Here is a 20,493-nt window from a genome sequence, read left to right as displayed (position 1 = left end):
GTTATCGGTCCGTTGGATATGACGTACAGGTGTGATTCTGCACCGTGATTGGATGATTTCTCTTACGTAGTTCCAAGAGGGAGTCCAAGTCCTACCCATTTCAATAATAGAGATAAACAAGCAATGAAAAAAACATAATTCTGTTAATAATTCATGATTAATTTATTGATAAATTAATAATAACATTAAACAAATAACCATTCACTGTGATCATCGATTTCATATGAAGACGTGAGACAAGTGTTACAAATATTCACGTTTCCTTATTTTGTAAAGGATTTGTATTGCAAAATTTCGGTCAGACAGTCTGTTTTAATACTATGAGCTAAATTTGAATTTGTCTGTTAAAGATAAAATGATGCGACTGTAATACCTATAGACCGCACAGTATACAGCCTTTTGTGCTTGTACTGGATATGTAGCACATAATAGTATTTATATATTTATAAACGCCTATTATTATTATTATTATTTTTTTTTAAAATATATAGTATTTTGTGTATTTCAAGGAAAAGCATGTACTCAGTAGAGAAGAGGGGTGATATAAATCCTTCTTTTAGAAAGGGCACTTTACTTAGTGATGGTTACACATATAGTTGAGAATATATGGAGGCCCTTCTTATTATGTTACATTTAACAAAAGATAAAGAGAACAACTGATATCTGTGGTCAAGGCAGTTCTGAGCTTGTACCATTTCCACATCTGTCTTCTAATACTTGCTATTATTTGCATCCCTAATATTCCATTATATGTTATACATTTCATTATAAACACAAATGTTTGTATTTTACATAACAAAAAACCCTTTGTCTCAGTCATGTTTGCTCCAACTCACAATTTTGGTTAGATTTGATATGATTTTTAATATATTTTAATGCAAGGCTATACATTTTTTATCTTACTATAAAAGTTATGATCTCACACAGCAGTTTTCACTGGTTCTTCTGACTGATTAGAGCTCTGCTCAGGTTGTAGCTAACAAACTACATGACATGAGACAGATAAAGATGCAATTTTTCATCCAAAAATGTGCAAGAAAACTAAGAAATTAATTAGTGAGATGTTGATACATTTTTCTCTTAAAGTGCATTATTATGGATACCATTTTTGTGGGGCTGAATACCAATTAGCTAAGCTGTTTCAGTTTTAGGGTCCTTGTGTTGTGCACAGTGACTCACTGTCACACTTTCATAACTTACTTGAACAGACATTCAAGTGGTTTGAGTTATAATTGCAATGCTCAAGGCTTAAAGGTTCAACCTACAGTATCAAGTCGTTCTCCCCATCCCCCCAATGATTGAAAAATTAAATAATAATAAAGACATCCAATAACAAAGCAACTTGGACACCTTTATTTGTATATACAGCTTTAGTACACATAAAAACCCACAAAGTATTTGCATTCCAGGGAACGTGTGGTACAAATCTCCATGTTTTTGGTTTAGTGAGTTTCACAGATGTGGCCTTTCTTCAGGCAAATAAAACAAAAAGCACAACCTTAAAATGAACTTTCCAAAGATTCCCTTTACATTTTAAAGCTCGCCATTTGAGACTGTATTACTTTTTTTCTCTTATTGTTACAAACAGTATCATTATCTGTACATTATTATTAAGTTATAGAGTAATGTTAATTTGTGAAACAAATGTGTTATGACAGTGTTTCTACTTTCTACAGTCATCGTCTGCAATAGTGTTCGAATAATATTCACAAGGAAGAAAAAGATGAAAATAGATGAAAGATCTTTTTGTTTTCATTATCAGTTCATGGTAAAATTACATGCCCAACAATTCTCTAAATCAAACTTTAATTGTGATTTTTGAAAATCTCTCATTTAAAGGGTTTGGACTGGAAAAATATTAAAGTAACATACTGTGTTAAAGGATAACTAGGAAATATTAAAGGTTTGAGGTTTGTTAGAGGCATAAATCTAACAATGACGCAGGGTGAAATAACAAAAAGGCATCTTCTCTATGCTATTCTATAACTGTATTCATATCTCACAACTTATTATGTTCAATACCAGACAACAACAAAAAATAACGGGGAAAATCAGGCAGTTTTTTCCCCGCTTCATTCATTCGCACTGTAAAAAAATCCAGCATTATTGAGTGTTACTTATTATTATCAACATTGTCTGATAAAGTATCCGATCGTCTCGTCATAATGGCTTATTGGGTTGGTCTGGTTTAATAAATGGCAATGGCGTGATGATCACAATGTATTTACAAAACAGTTCATTTATTAAGAAAATGTAGTTACATATTCACACCCCACAGATAAATACTGTTAAGAGCAACACTGAATCATTTAGAAACATCTTCAGGAATGAAAATAACAACTGACACAAAATGACGTAATTTGATCCATTAATTATTTTTTCTTCTGCATCCCGTTACTATTTGAGATGTATTATTACTCTCTGTCATCAAGTACAAGTCAGGAAATAGACCTTATTTATAGTCAGTGTTCTGTGTGAATGGGCAACTACAGTTTCAGGAAGTATTCTTTTTCTTTCCGTTCTTTTTGAGTGCACATTTCACAGAAGAGCTCGCACTGGGCTTTGAAGCACTGGTGCAAAAAAAGAGTCAGATTAACCTTGACTCTGCCAGAGACCTCTAGCAACCCCCCCCCCCCCACACACACACACACACACCCCTCCTTCCTCAGGCTGCACCTCTCCTTGTCCCTAGCACCTGTCGTCCTCCTCTGTGTCGCTTTGAGGGTCGCAGCCCGGAACAGAAGCTGTCTGCGCCAGACGCTTGCGAAAGTGTCCGTTGGGGACCTGCCAGCCGCTCCGCAAACGTCCGGGGCGGGTCGACGAGCTGACGGTGTTTGAGCGTCCCAGAGCACAGGCCACGGCCGCCTCGAAGGTCAGAGTCTCCATGGGGCCGGAGGGGTCCGGGCTGTGCTGCTGCTGCTCCTCTTGGGAGGCCAGGAAGGGCTCTGAGGGGCAGCGTCGAGGGGGAGACGGTCGCAGCCTCTCCCCTCCTGCGTCCCCTTCCTCCTCCTCCTCAGTCTCCCAGGAGGCCTGACCCCGCCGCGTGCTCTCCGGGCCACCTCCTAGCTCGCCCTGGTCCACAGAGGGGTGTGAGCGACACACCAGGGGGGAGAAGGTGATGTGAGGACCATGTGAGCGTGTCGGGGTCTGGGATGAAGGCCGTCGGACGCTAGGGGTACTGGACTCTGAGGTGGAGGGCACAGGACTGTCCGAGCTGTTGCCCTGTTGCAGAGAAAAAATAAAGGGGGAAAAAATTTAACAAACAATTAATTAATGGATTGTTTATTTTTTCACACTCTCCATGATGAGTAAACTAAAATGTAATAGTAAGATAGAGTAAAATCTGATCAAATAAATAAATGAAAACTAGCCATTTTAGTGTTGAAGAGAAATATAAAGAGGAGAATGTACTCTTTGCTAGTTCTGTATTAGAAGACATTACAGCTGGTGCATACTAAATGCAGCCGTGCTTTCCATATTTCTCCCCCAGCTAGTCCATCTTTCATATTTTCATTCATGTCAGTATTGTGATATCTATAGATACCCGAAACATATTATTTAACACAATAGCTAGCTGAGTGAACGGCCTAATGATGACCAAAAATACAATTTTAATTTCTCCTGCTCATTTGTATTGACTCTTTTATTAACTTTAAAATTTGAAAAGCCGTTGTTAATCCATGGTCCTGTTTCTGTTGCTGTAAAAGCCCCCCCCCCCCCCCCCCCCACTGAGTCAGTGAGATTTTCTGGTCAACCTGTTTATCTTGGGGATGTGCTCTCTCTGCACTCGAGGATCGTGACGGCTGCAAGCTCCTTTCCTCTGAGTTACAGCGAGACGCGTCTGGCGAGAGGAGGTGACAGCGCTCCTTAGAGCGACCGCGCTCCCTGTCGCTCTGCCGCCGGCGCTCAGACCGAGAAACTAGAGGGAAAGAGACATTTACAATGAGACAGACAACATGAAGAGAAATCCAGAGCGAAAAGCAAAGTGGGTGACAACAATATTTTGTTCCTCAAAATGTGATGCCTGACAGTCGACAATATTTCTCATTGGCAGAGTATGGGAAAGTACCACTAACCACACAAATGCACCAGTTATAGTATTTATCATTCTCCACTATACAGGTGACATAACACAATCAACATACAGTACATGTACAAATCTGGAGCTTTAACCCATTGATGACGGCTGCTGCGCGATGCCACATTGGCTCTCCTGCCTGATGCTGCGTCGCGCAGCATTATTACTTTATCTAATTTTCATGGCATTCCCAGCATAGAATGCACTGTCATTGGTTAAAATACACATGAGGTGGGTTTTGTTGATTTTTTTAAGACCACGTGACCACCCAAAAGTTGTGTGGTTTGCCGAAAATCATGTCAATCAAAAAAATAAAAAATAAAAAAATAAAACTAAATAATAAAAAAAATACGCCAGCTATGTCGGCGACAGAACAGTTAGTGGCGTTTGGTGCGCAGAATCAAGGTCTACTATAGACTACTGACGAAAATCACACAACACATTGCATTTATTTATTAACAATATTTAATAATTTTCTAATTCATCTAATTTTGACGATTTTTAGAAAAATGTGTTGGTTTGTAAGCGCTAAGGGAGCATGTCTAAATAAAACCTGTGAACCTTAACTTTTAAATGTATTTTATTTCATGTTTCTATGTGCTACACAGGCTTAGATATTAAGGTTTTGGTAGACTTGACAATTTGTACTATATTTTAAGAAAACCCTCAGGCATTAAGGACATGCATCCTAGATTGCCATAGTCATCAATGGGTTAAAAGGACTAATGCTAAAAAAATACCTTTATTAGACATTTGCTGTATTTTAACCCCAGTGATCTATGTTTGCATTAACGTGTACTGTGTGTACTGTATGCACTCAAAAAGACGTAATGTAAACAGGTGATCAGGACTTACCGGCGGCCTTGTAGCTTTTATGACGAGGTCGATAAAATCTCTCGGGACTTTTCTCCTCCTGCCAAAGACCGTTCACTCGCTGATCTGCAACAGTGGAGACGGAACGCTTCATGGAGCCACCTGCGACCTCGGTTGGCTTTTTATGGGAAAGAAAACGTGTGCAAACAAAACAGACAAACAGGCAAGCACGAGGTACATACACAAAGAAAGCGTTAAACATACTGCAGTTACATTCGTATGATTTATTCAGAAACAAGTGGACCATTGCAAGGTAACAATTTTTTTTTAAAGAATCATGCTTTAGTGCAAAAAAAAACAGTGCATCCTCAAGTTGAGTTTCCTCTATACCCAATATGAAAGGTGAGAAGACCAGGCATCAGCATTCAAAGGTCACACCCCGCCATATCAACAAGTCTCTGAGCCTTAATCAAACCAGAGTATAGCAAAAGACAAGCCAAAAAGTTCTACTGATTCAAAATTCTCGCCATCTCGTGCACGTAAGGAACAAGGCACTTTGGCGTCAGATGCAGCCCATGCAGCCACTGACGTCCTGGACATTCTCCAGCCCAGAGAAGATGGTGTGTGTACCTGCAACTCTACAGCCAGACGGGGCATGGAAGAGGCCCGCACACACAGGCCTCTCCCTAGCGGAAGCTCCAGTGGGGCTTCAATCACACTACTGCACTCGCCCACCTAGGTGAGCACAGAAACAAAGAGAGGAGGGCAAGGAGAGACAGAGCACCAGTCAGGCTCCTAGCAGCTTGCCTCTGTATGAACGCGGAAGTCCACTTCAGGTGAGTGAGGGTCATCTATCATAGCCATCATCAATCGCCATCCAATCAGAAGCCATTCCAGCCATGAAAACGGACAGGTTAACGACTACCGACTGACTTCAAAAGGGGAATAGGAACAGTGTGATGATTGTAAGAGAGGAGCGAACAATGGAGAAGTAGAGCAAGAGTAGACATAAAACAAAAGACAGCCTGGAAAATACATGTAATCATGCATGTGCAGGTTCTTACTAGTTACACAAACAGAGCCACACAACATATTTTCTAGGGGGCCGAAACACATTCCTCGGCAAGAACAAACACTGATATCAGAATTATTTCACATCATTCACCTAGCAAGCAATGTAGACCGGTAAAAACCAGACAGTGTAGACACAGTAAAATATAAACAGAATGACAATCCGCCCCTCGGTATTCTATCTTCCACAGGACTAAAAGACAGGAGCACAGAGAGCAGCGATGCTGTGCTCTGCAAGTTACTGAAAAGAAAATGACAGCAACATCAGTTAAAACATGTCCATGCTGATTTTTATGGGGTTAAACACTTAAAATGAAAGGTGTGTTTTTGTGAATGGTTCGAGTAAAAATCTATGGTTTCCGAAACCTGATAACTCTAAAGGACAACACACATCAGCAGGGTATGGCGCACCCCCCAATGAACATATCCATTGTCCCATGTCCTGGCTCTATAAAATACTTCTCGGAGAATATTTGCAGAAGCTGTTGGTGTCTCATTGGTCTGACTGTGGTATGGTGTTCCATCAGAGGGCTGAAGTTTAGAGATCATGTCTGTGAGTGTATGACGTGTTAGGCTGCTAACTAAAGCTACACTTCATATTTGAAGTGGAACTAGAAGTGTTTTTTCTAATAAGAGAAATTGGTCCTCAGTGCGCAGCTGGCACTTCTACCCGGAAAAACATTATGCGTAACACCTACTTGTACAATCAAGAGTTTTCGGTTCATGTCTTGTACTGTTCTCTGAGAACCTTTATTTGTCTGTATGTCGCACCAAATGTGTGCCATTGACGTAACATCTTGGGACACAGCAGATGTGTGCTGCACTTAAAAGATAGTGGAATGGAGAACAGGATAAGAAAACAGCTAAAAAAACAAGTTTGAATTTCAAAATGTATCCTCTAAAACTGATTCAAGAAACAACCTGAGAAAGAAAATATTTCTGTTGCTTTGAACCGGTTACAACCTCTACCCAATCTTTGGCAAGCCGACGTGTGTTAAAAAGGTTTAGGAACCACACTGATTGACAAATGGCAATATGTGCATGTTGGTCATCACTCTCACCGGGCTCTGCTGTTGACTGACATCAATGTCGGAGCTGATTGGCTGCAAAAATAGCTCCTGGGGTGAGATGGGGCTCAAAGCCAAAAAGCCTCCTCTTGTCCTGCAATGACACAGAGAGAAACAGTAAAGATCTATGCATATATAGATACACAAAGTACAAATATAAAAAATCTGCAGGCATGTGCAGACTCACAATGCTGAGCCGGCACTGTGGGCCATCATAGGCAGTGTCTGGGTGTTGGACAGGATGTCCTCCGAGAGGGTGGAGGCATCCAGGCGCTTGAAGATTAAGCTACTCTTCTGAAATTAGACAAACAAAGCACAGCAAATCAAATACGATTCAGACAGCTGGTTTCACGACAGTTGTTTTCCCAACTTCGGATGTAAGTTCCTCCTTGTATGTAAATAATTCTGTTTGGTAACAATGTGATGCTCAAGAAATATGTCCAATGGGGAAGGGTTTATGTTTTGCTAGACTTCCTTTTTCTTTCATAAGATTTTCGCTTGTTTACATACATTTTAAAGGTAAGGTGAGATAACAGTAAAGCTATCATAGCCATCACAGCTCATAATGAGTAGGTTATATGTCTTGCTTTTCTGATAGATGGGAATATAACAGATCCCATCATGAGGATAGACATGGCTGTCATGGAAACTGTGCTGCTTTGTGGTCTGTTTCCCATTGTATCTATTTTGATTTGATTATATAATGCTAAAGAGCTGACCTGAGCTTCGAGTTGCTGCCTGAGCTTCTTGGCTTTGTTCTGTTTGAAATAGTCCATTATCATCATGGAAGCATAGATCTTCCCCACTGTCATGTCCGTATCTGTGAGGGGAAGACGCATTACATTAGAAGATGCTGCTAGCAGTCTTTCAGCATTACTTTGAGTATTTCCTTCATAGTTAGAGCCAGACCTTTGTTGATAGGCACCAGTAGGTCCAAGGTCTTCTGGGGCAGGTAGGGCCAAATGATACTGATCTCTTTTTGCAGCTCGGAATCCAGAGCGATACGGTCCTCACCCCCTGTGACAAACATCCCAATTCAGACACTTTTTTTAAAATTTACACATGAAATGAATAAAGTATTTGATAATGTATTCGTTTTAAAGAAATTAAAGAAAAGCTGACATTTTTTAAGGTTGGTCCGACAAAACATGAAATTTTCCAAAATGTATGACATCTAATATGCTAATCAATCAATCAAACAAAAGAAATCATCGGCTAAATGATAACAAAAACAACTGTGAGCTGCAGCCCTAGTTGCCAAATCACAATCCTAACATGCTTATCAGTGACCCCTGACCTCTGGCTATTTTGATGTCCAAAGCGGTGCGGATGAGCGACATCAAGGTGGAGCTGAAGTGGACGGACATGTCCTCATCCACAGGCATGTTCATCAACACCAACCTCTGAGAGAGAGAAGGAGAATTATTCTTTCATTGGTTATTGTTTTACTTTCAGCGCAAGTACATAACAAGATAATGCTAATACTTAAAATAAGTTACATAAATGGTCTGCCTTTTGACTTTGTGCAACCTTGTACAAACATCAAAATGCAAACAAATATTTAACATTGTGGTTTTACAGTCTGTTGGTCCCTTGAATCCACTTAATTTAAATTTAAATAGATAGGATTTTACTTGCATAACATCTATTAAGTTTTTAGTACCTTGTAGGCGATCTTAGCAGGACATTTTTTGCCCAGGCCCAGGGGCGGCGACATGTGCGTTAACATCTCATACATGGCAGTGTAGTGGATACGACCACTTTGGAGAAAATTCGGAGGGCAGTGAGTGACGCGAAGAAACACAGTGAAACAGAAGCAAGAAGGTGGAGAGATTAATGAAAAAACTCAGATAAAAATACAGATGGAGACAAAGAGCCAGTTACCTTTTTCATTGGCTTTTTTGACATTTGTAGTAAACACTGTTAACTCCAGAAGCTGTTTTGGACCTAACGGTTATATCGGCTTGTGCTAAACATGACAGCTCACTGCACTGAAAGATGTTTGAAGATTTCACACTCTTTGATGGCCCTCTGCTGGATAAAGGCGGAACATGAATGCTAATCAGGTCTGCTGGGTAAAAAAAAATAAATTGTCTCACCATGCCAGACGATCAAATTCCCCCCAGATGCGAACAAACTCGTCCAGGTGATGGGGACCCAGGATTGATGAGTCTCGTGTCAGGTACTCAAAGTTATCCATGATCACAGCCACAAACAGATTTAGCATCTAATAAAAAAAAGGGACACAATGATACAAAATAATAATAAGACAGCAGAAAAACAGAAAAATACAGTACATGAATAAACAAAATGCTCTATTTGCTCGAAATCTGACCAGGAATGAGCTGAAGAAGATGAATGAGACAAAGTAGCAGTAAGCAAAGTCTGTGCCGCAGCCTCCCTCGTGGTCCGGAGAAAAAGCTAAGGGGGCGAGGGAGGTGTCTTCTTCACACTCCTGACCTGCCAGACACGAAAGCATAATCTCCTGCCAGGACTCCCCTGTAGCACTCCTGGTGTGGGTTTAAATACACATAAACATGCAATTGACATCAAGTTTAATTTTTCATAAAAATCTAGGAATGAAGTGTAATTAATTTGAAATGAAATCTGAAACAAGCAGGTACGGAGGATGTTCTTTTTATAAGCCCACCTGAAGAGCAGCATCAGTGCACTGAAAAAGGTCTTAAAGTTGTTGTGTTGATTGATGTGACTCTCGTCATTCAGCTTGATGTTTCCAAACACCTGCAGAAAAAAAAGGTTGCTTCAGTAACACTTTTGATTTATTTGATCCCCATTATTTGCTTAATCAGATGTAATCCTCTGGGGTCCATATAATAAAACATGTCCAAATTAAACATAAATAACCCATGACAACATGAAAAAAAAATTTGAATCTAGATTACTTATTTTTTTTGTTAACTAGATCAACCAAAGCTGATCCTAATATAACACAACCAAATACATACAACGCATAACTATTTATGATACCAATTACATTTTGAAAAAAAGTTGATATTCAGTCACATTAAGTCCGCATTTGTTTACTAAAAGAACAGTTTTAAATGCTGTATGATAATTTGTTCCACTCCACATTAGCCCTAAAATACAACTAGTAGCTTTCTTGATTTCAACTGAAAGCCATGATTGTGGAAGCCTGTTGTGTTATGTATGATATATAATAATTAGAGGGATACCTGCATTCCAATGATGGCATATATGAAGAAAAGCATAGCAATGAGTAGACAGACGTAGGGCAGGGCCTGTTGGAGAAGAGACAACAAAGACAGTTCATTAAAATCAAGTCGAGTCATAAAGGTGATAGGCTTCTTTGTGCGAGGAATCAAAAAAGTGACGGGATAAAATATGTTTATTAGTAAGAGGTGTCCCACCTTAAAAGATTGCACAAAGGTCCACAGCAGAATGCGGATGGTGTAGCCCTGTCTCAGCAGCTTGATCAACCTGGCGGCTCGGAAAAGCTTCAGGAAACTCATGTTGATGTTGGTGTTCACTGACTGGGCGAGCGGGAAAGAGAGAGAGAGAGAAGGTGAGAGCGGGAGAGAGAGAGCAAGATAGACAAAGTAAAAACACAGATGGCGAAATTCATCACAACAAGACTTAAGTGGTGTCCGGAGGCAGGGATCACCACACGCAAGGAAACTTGGAAAGAATAGAATGCTGTGTTTAAAGCTGGCTATTTGTGTTGTTGTTTTGTCTTCTCCTTCTATTTCTTGTGGGTCACAACATTCTGAAAAATGAACAGTGTCTTGGCAGTAACGTACCTGTAAATCCACTATTATCTCAGTGATGCTGCCAAGAACAGTGATGAAATCAAAAATATTCCAAGTATCTCGGAAGTAGTTCTGCAAAATAAAAATGGTGGTAAGTTCTTTGACTGAATAAAAACAATTTCCTATCAATGGTGATTGACAATAGCTTTGAATTGTCTTTGATACTCACAACAAGACCGAATGCCATGATCTTGAGGACACACTCCAAAGAGAAAAGGACAGTGAAGGCCGTGTTGAGGTGTTTGAGGACCGTGTCATAGGCCGCTGGTGCAGAGTAGTACTGATGGAAAGAAGAAAAAAAAATGTAAGTGACACCATTTGTACTTACTTTAAATTCTGCCTCAACACACATTCAAGACAGTTTTAGACATTTCATTCCATAAAATCACAAAGGAATATCGAAAGCTAACGGATTTATTTTCTAACTTCCACACAGCTGTTGGTTTCAGTTCATTACAGTCGTAAAATGTATGAAAACACAAAAAAAACCTGCTTGCAGTGAACTTTTTAATATTTAAATTTGTGTCAACATTTAATTGTTTTCATACGGTTCAGCAATTTCAACAAGTAACCATCTTGGTACATTCAGGTGATTGTTTCTTTGGAATTTGAGTGTCAAATGATGTTTTTTTAAAATGGTAAATAGCTTAATTAGTGTAGAGCTTTTATCGCAAGCACTTTACAAGGTTTTTGCCAGTCATTCACCCTTTCACACACACTGCGCTAACATAGAGTGCTAGCCTGACCATCAGCAGCAGTTTGGGGTTCGATGTGTTGGAGGACCCACTCTGCCTCCTGAGTCACAGCTGAATAGTGCCTCTTCTATTGGTAAAACTTGTATGCATCACAGTTTAGATCACCTAAATCACTCCATTAACAGGTAAAAGCTAAAGTAAGTTCGCCCAAAATTAAAGAAAAAACAATGAGTCGAACACAAATATGGTTGATCTGTAAACTGTGAACAATGCTCATGGCTCTGAAATTAAGATAAATTTGCTCATAACCGTAGTTTTACTTTAATTACAGAAAATGACAACATGCTGAAGAAAATAAAGACGTTGGACTATTCGTTTTTTGGTCTAAAAAAAATATAAAAACAACATCCTTAAAAATAATGAACCGTTAAATGAATCCTGCTTTACCTTCATCATGAGGACCACGGTGTTGAGAGCGATCATGACGAGCACTGTGTTCTCAAAGGAGGGCGAGGCCACAAAGTGCCAGAGTTTGTACTGAAAGGTCTGCCTGTTCTGGGGCATGTAGCGGGTCATCGGCTTGGCGCTGACCGTGAAGTCGATGCAAGCCCTCTGGAGGGAGAGAGATTAATGAAAGGGGACAGTTACAGAGATGTTAATGCAAATAACGTGAATCATGTTTGAGCCTCTCCTCACCTCGTTCTTCTCTAGGCTGCACTCCTGAATCATCTTGTCTCCTTGCTCCTGGAAGGTGATGATGATCAGAGCCACGAAGATGTTGACAAAAAAGAACGGAAAGACCACAAAGTAGATCACGTAGAAAACGGACAGCTCCATACGGTTCCCTCGACTCGGACCCATGTTCTCCTCTGTGACATCTGTGGAGTGCTGCAAGACCCTAAACAGATAGGAGAGTAGTTACATTTGTCTTTTTTCTGCCATTATAATCCAACTAGACAGGCATTTGAAAATTGAACATAAAAAGCCTATGAACTATCTGAACCGGTCCTCTGAGTCCACTTACTGAGGCCATCCCTCTCCGGTTGAGACAGTGAAGAGCGTGAGGAGTGCCCAGCAGACGTTGTCGTAGTGGAACTCGTGTCTCTTCCACTCTCTCCTCTTCACCTCCTTTTTGTCTCTGGTGTAGTCTATGTAGAAGCCTCTGTAGGACACGGAGCGGGGAAAAGGTCATTTATTCACTTAATTCACTGATTAAAGCAGCAGTTTTAATGTTGAGAAAGATATTTTGAAAAAAAATTGTTAGGCGTTAGGAGTTGTGGCGCGCACACGTAATCTCAGTCGTTTGGTGTATGGTGGTCTTCTGACCCGATTTCAGCCAGTCTTCTTCCCGTCTTGACATTCCGACATTATCAAACATGTTTGATATTATCGCTAGTCTTAGGGGGTTGGCTCAAGCGAAATGACGTAAACACTGTCACACTCTCGCATGCACCAAGCACGACACAGGAGGAGCGGCATTAGTCGCGACCTGTGTCCGCCTGGTGAGGCACTTATTTCGGATACTTTTTCATAGAAGCCTCGGTGGAGAACCAGGCTGACAGCCGCGCAACCTGAACACTCTACCGTCAAATACAGGGTTAGGAGTTAAAGTTATTGGGGGATGAGATCAGCATATAAAGCTGGTCAAATAACTAAAGGATGCCCCCCGCTCGGAATATTGAATTAACTTGTTTTTAATTAAATAATCACAATCGCGTTTGCGGAAATAATATTAATCTCAAAAGGAATCTAGTTGTAGTCTTGCAATATGAGACCCCTGTCTTTTCAAAATCTCACTCTGTGACTGAAAACTAATGACTAGTTGTCTTCAGGTGTGAGTTGATTGTCTTTAGATGTAAGAGGGGTTCAGTCTTCAGTCTTTTCAAAGTCTTTTAGAAGTCCTCTAGTGTAAGCCCAGCATTAGGGTAACTTATGACAGGACGATGGTATAGGATTTGTCCATTATTTCAAAAAGGTCCAAAAGGTTGTGGTTACATTTGACCATTTTTTAAATCAATTTAGGTGTTTTAGTTTCGGAATAAAATGCTGAATGCTCGACATTAACTCTAGTCCAACAAGAGCGTTTCTACACTGTACTATTGCTAATTTTACCTATAGGTGCTACAAGGAACTTTTAAATATTTCTGAAACATCGTCTAATTTTTCCTCAGATGATAATAAATGACATGTAACAGCAAATGAGACCATCAGTGCAAAGAATGCTATTTGTATATGGTTTTGAGTACTTCTGCACTTACTGGCATTCCTTCTCTGAATTCATGGAGCTGTCGGTGCAGTAAAAGAACTTCCCCTTGAAGAGCTGCACCGCAATGACGGCAAAGATGAACATGAAGAGCTGGTACACTATGAGGATGTTGAAGACGTTCTTCAGAGATGTGACCACACAGTCAAACACAGCCTGTAGAGAAGATACGATACAATTATCTGTCAGTAATCTGTGAAAATAAAACACCAAAAATGCTGGAGAGAGTTTGCATATTTTTGAAACCATACCTTAAGTTTAGGAAGCCTCTTGATGGTTTTGAGAGGCCTCAGAACTCTCAAAACTCTGAGCGACTTTATGGTCTTAATGTCTCTGCCTTTGTTGTTTCTGTTGACATTGAAATACTTTGCTTAGGAACATAGTTGTGAACTCAAACTAACGCACAAGGACACATGGCGTAGACACATGTAAAACAGTGATGAAGAGGAAAAAAAGAGATCAAAAGCAAAATGCTGACACAAGTGCATATCAGAAAAACATGATGGAACACAGAACTTCACCTGGAGTGTGTTTGTAAGGAGCCCAGCAGGGGACACGGGTAAAAATGTTGATAATTTCTGCAATTTGTGACTTTTTGTGCCTAATAATAATTACTAATTATCAGTGATTCATTCATTTAAATGTTTTGTGTGTCCTAAAACATAGCGTTTATGTACATATCCTGTCTATATGTCCTTGTCCTAGTTTTAAATGCGAGCTTAAGCTCTGTGTGTGTGTAAGTAAAGTCCATAGATTTGTCATTAGTGTTCCTAAATTATCAAAACCTTTTTACCCCTGACACTGGTGGGACCCGGCAGTTTGGTGTGATTCAGAAGACAAAAAAAACAAAAACAAAAAACAAACATGGTAAATACAAAAAGGAAGAAAAAACACACACACATGAAATATATATATAATATATGAAAAAAGCAGATGGAGGATGTTGACATTTAGTGTGGCTGAAAGTTTTACCCCATCACATTCCTGGAAGCCCCAACAGTCACAAAATCCACAGGAACAACAGAGAAAAAAGTGAGGCATAAAGAGAGATACACAGTGAGCAAAGCTCAGAGGATCACAGCTATATGCACAACAGAGAAATTAACATACAATACAGTCTTCTACGGTACAACAAAAGGCACAAAAAGCTTCAGTAAGTTATCTCACGCTGGGAATGACAACAAAAGGAAAAACCGGTGCAGAGGCTTTTCTTTTTATCATCAGTCATAACACAATCCACCCTTTGTTTATACTTTAACAAATTACTCAACAATCCATCTCTTCCTTATCTTGTAGGTGCATGGTGACTGGTAAACTCAGAGTTATACACTGTACAGGACCATGCCTGCATATTTTCAGTTTCTGAGTGTATCCTTTGTCAACTTAGCAGATTGCAAATTCTGTAAAAAGTGTCTTTAAGGGAAGGTCGTCTATAACAAACACTAGTATGCTCAGAAAATGTTATGCTGCAGTGAGTCAGTCATGTATCATCGGCAGGCAGCGCCATACACTGTAGTGACTCACGTTAGAGCAAAGGCTATCAGAGCGCCCACCACCACAATGAAGTCCAGGATGTTCCACATGTCTCGGAAATAAGAGCCATCATGCAGAATGAGACCCTGGTCTATCATCTGAAGGACACAGACACAGTCACACAGGGACACGTGAAGTGGATAGAAAATAAAAAAAACATGTCAGAGTAAATCTAGAGTGAGTCCAATTCCTTTAAAAGTTTGACTGACAATGTCAATGTGGATGAAAAAAATATGTTTACCTTGATGATCATTTCGAAGGTGAACACTCCCGTGAAGACATAATCAAAATAACGGAGGACCTGGATAATTGCAAACGTAGAAAACGCAGATAAAATGTTATATATTAGAAAATACTTCATTAAGGTGGGTGTGATTTCCAAATCCATACCACACACTGACCAACATCATTACATAAAAGTATGATTACAGGAATAAGCAAGGATCATTTCAAGAAATTCTGATTCCTCTGTTTAACTCAGAAGCGTGTGCTGTTTTGTTGCTGCAAATTCTCAGTGCCCAGAAGCAGCTTAAAGAGGTTCCCCAATGGGATACCTTTTCATGTAACTGCAGGACTCACAAAAGACACATTTAAAATAAAAATTACCAGAACTAGTATAGTGGTGACTGATCAATTCTGACATCTTCTGTACTTATCAAGGCTCAAAAAGAATTGTTCACCCAGAATGAACGAGCTGATCTTGATGTGTAATATCGGTGGATTGGCCCCTTTAAAGAGTTACCTAACACCAGGCTGAAATGAAGTGTTTTGCTGCCCTCTCTGGTTGAAAGTCTCAAGCCAGTTTCACATCACTGACAGGTGTCATGCCCTGCTGTAGTGGAGGGCCTTAGCAGCAGAGTGGTTACCGCATACGTAACGGTGCTTGTTCAAATTCAGCTGGTGACATTTGTTGCATGTCATTAACCTATGTTTCCTGTCAGCCTCTCAGCTTACACACTATCCAATTAAGGTGAAACTGCTCCGAAATATCTTGGATCTAAAAGAAATGTCCTCTGCTGCACCTGTCGCCACACAGTCCACATGAAGGCCTACGTCACTGTAGCAAGGTGACAAGTCAAACCACAGGAGGGATTTTCAGGGGTTGTTCATTTTTTTTTCTCTTTAAGTTCTTCTGTTCTCCTTGAAAAGCATTACAGCAACCTAAAGACATTCTTGGATGAGGGTCATTTAATTCTAACAGGCAGATATGTCGAGTCAGGGTTCTGGTGATGTCAGAAGAAAATGGGAAATGACGCACGTAGAGTAGATGGTGCAGAACATTTCAAATGTAACTCGACATCCTCGGTGTGGCTCTTCACTCGGCTTCTCTCTTGCAGTCAAGCCAAACATCATGTCGGTTTTACTGTAGTATATGTGCTTGTTTTGGTCACTCTTGACACTTTCCATGATGCTGAGCTGTGAAAAGCTGTGAATAAACAAACTGCACAGCTATTTCCCGGCAAAGCTGCTGATTCTCACCCTGTATCTGCGTGAAACCAAATGTGTCACTACACATTGTTGCTGACAGAGTGTTATGTCAACTTGAGATCAAACGGCAAACCTGAAAGCTACAATTTGATCAGTAGTATTTTAGGGCGAGTGAGTTCATATTTTAAAATCATTATTTTAATCTAAATAATAGCTTTTCTGATGGTGAATGTCTGTAAACAAAGGGTATGTAAAACTAGGGGGCCACCAGTAGCTAGCAACATGTCAATCTACAGAGACTAGACTGCTTATTAGTACTGGATTATTTTACTGCCCACACACACAGTACAGACAGGTAGAGAAAGGTAGCAATCATGAGGAGATATTCACTGATTTTGACAAAAAGTGATGTTGACAACAAGCATTCTCCAGAATCGCTGACTCCGGCTAATACTTCTTTAAAAGGCACTTTATTTTGAAATGCTTTCCAGATTGTCAAACAGCATCTGAAACTCTGGAAATGGTAAGGTAAGCAGTATTTGAACTTCTCCCTCAAGCGTTATATTTTTGATTCTACACACAATGACTTCTGTCACTATCCACAAAGGGTTTCTTCTTGTACATCCTATATACTTCCGCTTTAGGGGAAAATGTCTTTTTGCTCTCACCTTGTTTCTGTCTGAATTGGCAGACACTGGGTCCTCAGCAGCCAGTGCGATGCTGCTGGCCACGATCACAAGGAGAATGGTCATCTCAAAGTAGCGCAGAGTGACCACATAGTGACAGATCCTCCTGATACTGCAGACAAAGGAAGTGGGAATATGTTAAAGGGGCCTCTCTCTCTCTTTTTACTCTATTACATTTCATCTGATTATGGTGGTGTGATTAAGAGGGCTTTGGTAGTGTCTTACGGGTTAGAGGCCTTGAAGATGAACATGCTGTCTGGAGCGACACGTTTGGGAGGAATGGGAATGGGTTCCTCCTCCTCCGTATCGTCCTCTCTCTGGTCCGACTGGTATTCCTCCATCTCCTTGTTGTTTACTTTGACACAGACAGAGGTGTGAGAGAAGAGAAGAAAATATTTGAACTGTACGTGGACAGCTGTGACTAAAAAAAGAAAGAGGAATGTGAGTCGCCGCCGGCACAATGGATTCATCTAAACAAGCCCTCCGAGTGTTGGACTCCATATCACCTACCTACACACAGTGGGGTCCAGAGTGATCTCACACTAAATCCTGCTTTATGGCATACGGTACAAGGGAGTGTGACTGCAGTGAGAAGGGATCACAGTGCTATACCTGACATGGGCGCGTGCTCCAGCAGTGGCTGTGAGGACATTTCGATGGCAACGCTCCCCTCCCTGGACTTGTTGCGTTTGACGGAGGCCGGGCGGTTCTCCGTCTCGGTGGCCCTCACGTTGAACTCTGTGGCCTCCATGCCGGGCTCCACTGGCTCGTAGTGGTCAGTGGTGCGCCCACCTTCTCCCTGCTCACACCAGGAACCCTCCAGCAGCTGCTCGCACTGAGGGGGGTCTGGGATGTCGTCAGCTCTGAAAACAGGGAAGTGTTTACTGAGCTTTAAGTTAAAATGGCCATTACCAGACAATTACATAACATACAACAAACAAAGCAATAAGAGAAAAAAAATTACCCTAATAAGGCCTCTTCCCTTAAAGGCCCTTCATTAAAGTAGCTACAAGGAACTTTTTCAAGTACTTTGAAACAGTCACATTTTTCCTCTTATGATCATGAATTCCATGTAATAGCAAACGAGCCCACCAGTGCAAAGAAGGCTATTTCTATATAGTTTTCCTAATGCCTTTGTCATGGGTAGGCTCACCCAGGGAGAACATCTGGCATCGTAAAAAAAACACAGCCCTGCTTTTGTCCAAAGGAGCCGCTAAAATGACCACAAACTGAAAGTTCCTCTTATAGCCAATTTATGGAAAACATGTCAATGGCCTCACCTTCTGCAGTCCTCTCCGCCTTCTGCATACGGGTTGATGATACATGTCCCATCACCGTCACCTTGGAGCGATTCTCCTTCCACCTCTCCCTCCTCCTCCCCCTCTTCCAGCACCCTCTTGTCCTGACTCAGGGCCCGTCTGACCATTGGCACCTCCAGCTGCGAATGGGAACAGTCTAGACTCTTGACTTCAGTGCGGGCGTCGCGGTGACGGTGCCGCCTGTGCCGCGCCCCCCCTTCCTCCGTTGGCCCCTGGCTGGGTCTGAACTTGCGTGCTCTGTGTCTTCCTCCCCCGCCCCCTCCTCCACCAGCAGCCCTGTGATTGGTTCTCTCCGGTTCGCTCAGGTTGACCAGAGGTTCAGCAGACGGAGGCTCGGGCATGGGGATGGAGACTGACATGGGGGGCTCGGGCAGTGGCATGACCACAGACACGGGGGACTCTGGCAGGTGAGCGGGGCTGGCCTCAGTGGACAGGGCCGGGGGGTGGGCAGGGGCAGCATTGGGGCTCTCCATGGTGTCCTCAGTAGGAGCGCTGACCAGCTCCTCTCGGCTGGCCAACTCCCGACGTTTGCGCAGCTGGTTGGCCCTCTGCTCCCACACCGTCTGCTTGCCCCCTCTCCTGTTGCGACGGTTGGAGAAGGCGTTGTTGGGGCCTTTGAGGGGCGGTTCGTCCGCAGACATACCCCCGGCTTCCTCCGGGAATTCGGGTCGGCCTCGATGGATGGCTCGTTTCCTGTATAGGTAGGGTCTTCTCCTCCCACTAAAGGAGCATAATATGTTTGGCATTAATATAAGGGCGACAACAGGCCCAAATTTGAGGAATTGGTGACAATAAACATTTAAGACTAGAGTCCATTTAGTGTACCAGTTACATTAAAACAGCAGTCAAACTAATTACAACAACAAAAGTTGCAATGAAAGACATCTTTTTCTGCGATTTAAGAAAGTCAATTGATTAGTAACACAAAAGATTTCCCATGGGAAAAATGTGCAAAACACTAAAAAACACAAATACATCCAAAAACTGAATGATAAAAAAAGAAGATACCTGGGAGGTAAAGACAGATCAAAAGAAAAAGAGCAAAAACAAAAGACCACAAGAACAAAAAAAGGTGCAAGGATTTGAGCAGAGCCTACAAAAATAGTGAAACATCTAGAAAATAAGTTCAATAATTGATTAGGAAAACTCAAAGGAGAAATTCTGTGAGACAGAGATGCATACAATGATACTTACTGGTATTCAGATTCTTTTGTTGTCCATGTAACCAATGAGTGATTATTTGAAAACAAGACATTAGTGTTTTACAACATACACAGAACATTTGTCGTGGCACAGAACAAAATATGTGAAGGGGAAGCAAACTGTATAGGCGAAGCTTCAGTTTACATATGGTAAATAGGGACTGAAACCACTACTTTAGATTCAATCATCTAGAGATCTCATACAAGGAGAAAATGAATGTAATGAACATTAAAATTAAATGTTATTCTTAAATCTGAGGTTAAAGGTTCAAACTGATTCCAAAGCTAAAGAAATGGCATGATACATTTTGGTCAGTGCCACACAACAGTCATAAAAACAAGACATGATGGAACCGGCAAAACATTGCAATACACATTAAAACCAGCATTTTCAGAGCAGCAACACTGACAAGACTAACAGTGAAATATGTAGCAGACAAATGATACATTTAGTGTCACCACCAAAGAGTAAGTTTCTGCAGTTACTTCTTCCTTCAAGAAGGCTCTAGAGTCTAACCATGAAGATCAGTACAAAAAATAAACTTGCAGA

At 41.1% G+C, this 20,493-nt stretch overlaps 1 protein-coding gene across 1 annotated transcript in view; it reads right to left on the bottom strand.

The window, feature by feature from the left end:
• Positions 1–2,688: 2,688 nt before the first annotated feature.
• The window catches only part of cacna1eb (calcium channel, voltage-dependent, R type, alpha 1E subunit b), a gene marked incomplete at both ends in the record, with an annotated part of 52,855 nt that continues 35,050 nt past the window's right edge, over positions 2,689–20,493 (bottom strand). The window contains 29 exons of the mRNA XM_080033785.1: positions 2,689–3,222; positions 3,756–3,919; positions 4,934–5,069; positions 5,522–5,626; positions 7,024–7,123; positions 7,217–7,323; positions 7,749–7,849; positions 7,939–8,046; positions 8,327–8,432; positions 8,693–8,789; positions 9,129–9,256; positions 9,365–9,539; positions 9,680–9,771; positions 10,224–10,289; positions 10,419–10,541; positions 10,809–10,889; positions 10,987–11,097; positions 11,960–12,124; positions 12,209–12,410; positions 12,537–12,674; positions 13,771–13,931; positions 14,027–14,123; positions 14,748–14,759; positions 15,300–15,406; positions 15,550–15,609; positions 17,405–17,534; positions 17,648–17,777; positions 18,035–18,285; positions 18,703–19,461. Of these exons, the coding sequence (XP_079889911.1) occupies positions 2,689–3,222; positions 3,756–3,919; positions 4,934–5,069; positions 5,522–5,626; positions 7,024–7,123; positions 7,217–7,323; positions 7,749–7,849; positions 7,939–8,046; positions 8,327–8,432; positions 8,693–8,789; positions 9,129–9,256; positions 9,365–9,539; positions 9,680–9,771; positions 10,224–10,289; positions 10,419–10,541; positions 10,809–10,889; positions 10,987–11,097; positions 11,960–12,124; positions 12,209–12,410; positions 12,537–12,674; positions 13,771–13,931; positions 14,027–14,123; positions 14,748–14,759; positions 15,300–15,406; positions 15,550–15,609; positions 17,405–17,534; positions 17,648–17,777; positions 18,035–18,285; positions 18,703–19,461 (4,546 nt within the window). The remainder of the gene's footprint in view (positions 3,223–3,755; positions 3,920–4,933; positions 5,070–5,521; positions 5,627–7,023; positions 7,124–7,216; positions 7,324–7,748; positions 7,850–7,938; positions 8,047–8,326; positions 8,433–8,692; positions 8,790–9,128; positions 9,257–9,364; positions 9,540–9,679; positions 9,772–10,223; positions 10,290–10,418; positions 10,542–10,808; positions 10,890–10,986; positions 11,098–11,959; positions 12,125–12,208; positions 12,411–12,536; positions 12,675–13,770; positions 13,932–14,026; positions 14,124–14,747; positions 14,760–15,299; positions 15,407–15,549; positions 15,610–17,404; positions 17,535–17,647; positions 17,778–18,034; positions 18,286–18,702; positions 19,462–20,493) is intronic.

Source organism: Ammodytes marinus, assembly GCF_949987685.1.
Source record: "Ammodytes marinus genome assembly, chromosome: 9".
Lineage (NCBI taxonomy): Eukaryota > Metazoa > Chordata > Actinopteri > Uranoscopiformes > Ammodytidae > Ammodytes > Ammodytes marinus.
The sequence above is the reverse complement of the archived record's forward strand: the minus strand, read 5'-3'. Positions and strand labels throughout refer to the sequence as shown.